General features: G+C 44.0%; 1 protein-coding gene across 1 annotated transcript in view; it reads left to right on the top strand.

The window, feature by feature from the left end:
- The window catches only part of SYT16 (synaptotagmin XVI), a 40,054-nt gene that overhangs the window by 19,286 nt on the left and 15,062 nt on the right, over positions 1 to 5,706 (top strand). Inside the window, exon 2 of the mRNA XM_009580574.1 lies at positions 2,514 to 2,770. Within this exon, the coding sequence (XP_009578869.1) occupies positions 2,514 to 2,770 (257 nt within the window). The remainder of the gene's footprint in view (positions 1 to 2,513; positions 2,771 to 5,706) is intronic.

The following is a 5,706-nucleotide window of genomic DNA, read 5'->3' as shown; positions in this document are numbered from 1 at the left end:
ACCTGCTGGCCACACTTCTTTTGATGCAGCCCAGGATATGGTTGGCTTTCTGGGCTGTAAGCACACATTGCTGGCTCATATCCAATTTTTCATCCACCAGTACCCCCAAGCCCTTCTCTGCAGGGCTGTTCTCCGACAATTCATCCCCTAGTCTATAGTGATATCGGGGATTGCCCTGACCCATGTGCAGGATCTTGCACTTAGCCTTGTTGAACTTCATGAGATTCACATTGGCCCACTTCTCAAGTGTGTCAAAGTCCCTCTGGATAGCATCCCTTCCCTCAAGTGTATCAACTGCGCCACTCAGCTTGATGTCACCTGCAAACTTGCTGAGGGTGCACTCAAACCCACTATGTCATTAATAAAGATATTGGACAGTACTGGTCCTAATATGGACCCCTGAGGGACACCACTTGTTACTGATCTCCGTTTCAACATTGAGCCATTGACTGTAACTCTTTGTATGATGCTTTCCAGCCAACTCCTTATCCATCAGATAGTCCCTCCATCAATTCCATATCTCTCTAATTTAGAGACAAGGATGTTGTGTGGGGCCATGTCAAAGCCCTTACAGAAGTCAAGTTAAATGACATTTGTTGCTCTTCCCTTATCCACTAATGCAGTCACTCCATCGTAGGCAGCCACCAGATTAGTCAGGCAGGGTTTGCCCTTTGTTATACCATATTGACTGTATCTAATCACCTTCCTGTCATCCATATGCCTTGACATATCTTCCATGATAGATCTGTTCCATGATCTTACTGGGCACAGAGATGATTAATAGTTCCCAGGGTCCTCCTTTTTACCCTTTTGAAGAATGGGTGTGAAGTTCCCCTTTTTCCGGTCACTGGGGCCTTCGCCTGACTGCCATGGCTTTTCAAGTATGATGGAGAGCAGCTTAGCAACTACATCAGCCAGTTCCCTCAGGACCCTGGGATGTATCTCATCAGGTCCCTCAGCGGGTCTCAAACCTGATCTTCTCCTACAAAGGGTGGGACTTCATTCCTCCAGTCCCTGCCCTGAGATTGCAATTGCCAGTGAAAACTGAGGCAAAAAAGTTGTTGGATACCTCAGCCTTCTCCGTGCTAGTTGTCACCAGGTTCCCTGTCTCATTTATCGGGCAGGGAATGAAAACATTGATTCCTCTAAACCAAAGCAAACTAATCGTTTTCTATTGAACACAGTAATTATGGAGTTGGAGACCAAATTTGAAAAAAATGATTGTTCTATAGTAATGATCTTCTTGAGAACAAACCTGCAGGTTTGAGAACAAACAAGCAGGTAGCCCTGCTTGGGCAGGGGGATGAAAAAGATGATGTCCAGAGGTCCCTTCCAATCTCAACCATTCAGTGAAACCTTTAAACCCCAAATAGCTGTGTTTGCAAAGGAAGTCATTCTGTTTTCATTACTGTCATCGGCTGTCTGGAAGCACAACTTGTTTTCTTTCACTGTAACTGCTCCTTACTTATTTGAAAGAGATGGAGGCAGAATCTAGCTCTTTGTGTTCCTAAAGCAAGGCCTGGCATCAGATGCATTAGGACAAGGAAGGTCCCTGGTTTTCTTCTAAAAGTGCTTGCAGAACACATTCAAGGCCAAATCATGATGTTATTTTCATCTGTCCCTGCACATGTAATTATCTGTGTCACTGCACCCAGAGAGCTCTTACTGGTGCCTTCAAGTAGAGAAAAGTGCCCTGTGTTCAAAATGGAGACTTCAGTGGTGCGGGAAAGGAATCTGTGAGCTGAACCAGAGAAGATTATTTTACTCTCATTAATGAACCTTACTTTAGCCCATGGAGTGTGTAGGATCAGATGAATTAAAACTAATAAAAGCAGGCAGGAAATTAGGGAACACATCTCCCCTCAGTTGCCTTTGGGACAATTTAGCCCAAACATGGGATTTGGAGATTCCTAGTTGGCTTGTCGGGCTGGTCATGTGCATCTAAGCCCTCGGAGATGGGTGATAGATAGGATTGTGGTGGCATTCTGTTATCTCCATGAAACTTGTTTCGTCACCAGCACCATCCCCTCGAGGGCAATGCTAACTCCTGTCCTTTCCTCCTCCTTCTCCTCCTGCATAGAAGGAAATTGCTGATACCTGTTCATCAGGCCTATGCCACAGCATTATGGTTCTGTAATTTGTCTGACCTGTATTTTCATGGAAGCGATTGCTTTGGGGCCACAAAGCAGCCCCAAGGCACTCGAATATCCCAAACACTCCATTGATAATTGCATTTGGTGGTTAACTTCTTCAAGTAAAGGCAACCGGTTTCTCAGTTCAGGATGGGGTGAGAAACAGCCATGTCCACTCCATCAAATGCTGATTTATACAGGATTGTTGTTTTGTAAGTTTAGTGCTGCAGTACTCAGAAGTAGAAACTGTCTCTTGCATACACTGGAGATGAGGGGGGAAAAAAAAAGAAAAGAAAGGAGAGAAAGGCACATTTTGGGAGGTAGAGGGGGAGGAATTTATTCTAATCCCTCTGAAATTATTTTCTTGCTGAAAATTGTTAGATCTGGATGGACTAAGCCAACTAAGTTACCAAGACAACCTATCCTATCGTGAAGATGACCGTGTATCTGTTGGTTCAAGAACAACAGTTGAGAGTAGGGGCGCTGGGCAGCGTAAAGGGCCTAGGATGGAGTCCAGCATTGCCGATGGCGTTAGCCAGCAAGCCACGGAAGGACGTTTGGAAATGGAGACAGCATTTACCAACCAGGGATTTGAAGTAAATGATGCTACTGACAGCTCATCAGCTTGGAGCCCTGAGGTATGGTGAATTGTCATTTATTACACACAGTGTAAGCTTTTGAAGGATATTGGGGACCAAAAAATGTTAGGGGGGAAATGAAGTGAAAAATTGATCAGCACAGCACAAGGTAATGGTACTCCTGTGCGCGTGTGTGCATAAATGTACACCCCTCTCTATGTGTTTCCCCTTTTTCTTGTATTTTACCTCTTGCTACTAACACTCATTCAGAGAAGCTGTTTTATTGCTTGATTTCTGACTGCAATCTTTGAACTGAAACTGGAGCCATTAGCTGCCTGACAGCATTTACTATCATTTAGCAATGGCCCAGGGCTTTGTTACTGGCTATATGTGCAGGGTGTGTGTCTAGGGACATGGTGTGTGGTCACTGGGTCAGATCTGTGACTCTTTTTCCGGGTGGTTTCTATGGCTTAGATAATGGGAAGCATCTGGAAAGCTGGAGGCAACTGGTGGAGGTGGACTGTGACTTGGCCAAGTGACCATCACTCTGGTCCCCATTCATACCAGGCATCCTTCCAGAGAAGGAGAGAGCCTGAGAACACCTCTGCTTTTGCTTAGTTCTGTACCTTTATTCTGAAGCCTCAAGAAAACATTACAGATTTTAAAGCATTGTAAACACCTGATGACTTAGAATCCCCTTTTTCTCTTATAATCTTTCTGCGTGATGTGTTGATTTTCATTATTATTTTACCACAAGATTAAATTTCTGAAAAAATATCAGCCTGCATCAGACATATAAAAAGAACAGCTCAAAGGTCATATCTTCTGCCTGAGTTAAAAGAGACTGTTTTTCAACTGTGGAAATTAATACCTCCGTCACACTCTGAGCAACAAGGCTTTCACGGAAAGGTTCCTTTCCTCAGAGCATGCTGCTTGCAGCCAGTTAAAGAGATGGAAAGCAGCTCCTCGGTGCATATGCTCCAGCCCTAAGGGGTGTTTTGAACAGCATTTTGGTTTGCTGCACAAACCAGTCCCACAAAATACTACACAACACATGTGAACTCTGCACAGCAGCAGGCCTGCCCTCTCTTTGCTGTGTGCCTCTGACATGCACTGTTTGTCTGCCCATCTGAGGCTCGTTTCTCCTTTTCCACATTTGATGTACGTTGCCGTGGTTCACATGTGCCTCAATGTCTCCGGTGTCCTCTTATATTTCTTTGGAATACATCTCTTGTTTTGCTCCTGGTATCTACATTTTAAAAATGCAAAGAATGGTTATAGCTTCAGGGGGCAGATATGCCAAAGTCCCAGTTTATCTGCTACAAGCAGCTTCTCATCCAAAGATATTATGTGGATTAATGAAAGACTTTTTATTGCAGGAACTAAATGTTCTGACATGCCAGAAATGTCCAAGCGCTATTATGCTCCACTCAAAGGACCTCTCTTTAGAGACAAAAATGGTAATTTTATGCCCCTGCAGTGGAACCACAAGTACCATTTCAAGCCTTGTCCATAATTAGCTGCCCTTTCAGGTTTCTCTGGCACAAATGGACTTATTTTACCTAGTGAAGTGGATATTGGCTGTCCTGAATGACCGGGTTAGACATAGAGTATCAATCAGTATCCTTGACTTGACATCTCAACAACTGTGCTGGGAAGAGGGAAAGAAAGAAATTCAGATGAAGTATCTAAAACCCACACTTTCCCTGGATTCCGGTTTAAGTGTCTGTATAACCAATACATTCACAAAGAGCTCATAGTCCCAGCTGAGCTCCGAAAGCCAAGGGGAATTCTGTTCAATGACTTCCATGGGAAAAAGGTTGAGCGTCCGTAAGTTTTGTGTGCTGAAAACCTGTACAGGGGTGAGTCCCAGACAGCACAATACCCTCTGAAAGGGCCAGCCCATGAGGTCTCTAAAGCTTGGTTGCCCACGGAAAGGACACTGCCACAGAGTTTGGCATTTTTCTTTCCCTCTCTGCCTCCAGTTCACGCGGTTTTCTCTGCAGTGGATGTGGCCACAGCTATAGTAGCACAATTTGAGATTTCCTGAAATCCAGATCCTTTCTAGCTGTTCTGTCAAAAATCAGATAGCTGACCTTTTTACGATGCCAGAAGATGAGATACTCAGCCCTGTTGGGTCAGGAAAGTGCCTCTTGGATCTTCGTACCTGTGGGTTTATGATGACATGCGGGAGTTCGCATTCTCCAGCTCAGGCATGTAGATGAAAGCAACGTTACGCCACAAGCACAGTTGTCTCCACACTTTAGCAGCAGTTCTCAAATGTGCCTTGATTCCATCTCCTCAATAGCAAATACACAGATGAAAGTGGGGAGGGATGAACATGTGGGGGGAAACACGAATCAAGCGCAATCCCATTATTTTTCCTTTTTAAATATTATTTCATCAATGAGACAGAAGTAACTAGACAGCTACACAGCAGCACTTACCATTTGCATAACATCATGTTCTTTCCAGGCAACTTGGCCTGCCTTGCATTTTTGCCTTTGCAGCCTGCTGTTCTACAGAAAGGCATTTTTATGGGCAACCAAGTAATTTTGTGTGCTGTCCAAGCTGTGATTTTTCTCTCTTTGACATTACTTCTGTAAGACCTATGGCAGCAGTTCTCGATCACTAATGTGCACACATGGACTTTTGTATTCACGTGCACGAATCCCTTAAACACTTGTGAAAATATGAGAAGCCAGAGCTTTGCAGATGAATCTGAGCACTTGAAAAGTAGATTGACAGGAAGTAGATATAAATTTTGAGGTTTGTCTGAGGTCTTGTTTGAGACATGTACCACCCTAGACGCTTCTGAAGGGAATTACGTCAGAAGTCCTATGGCCCATCATCTGTACTCTAAACAATAAGATTCCTATGTTGAAAAGAAGTGTTACTTGAAATGCGAAAGAAGATAAATGTTTGAGGAGGAGGGTGACTCAGACTGCTAGTGACAGGCCTTAATTCACTTTCTGGCTATTAACTGAAAATCTTTC

This window comes from Fulmarus glacialis, unplaced genomic scaffold (genome assembly GCF_000690835.1).
Source record: "Fulmarus glacialis isolate BGI_N327 unplaced genomic scaffold, ASM69083v1 scaffold6036, whole genome shotgun sequence".
NCBI classification, from domain to species: domain Eukaryota; kingdom Metazoa; phylum Chordata; class Aves; order Procellariiformes; family Procellariidae; genus Fulmarus; species Fulmarus glacialis.
Note: the sequence above shows the minus strand (reverse complement) of the source record. Positions and strands in the feature narration are given on the sequence as shown.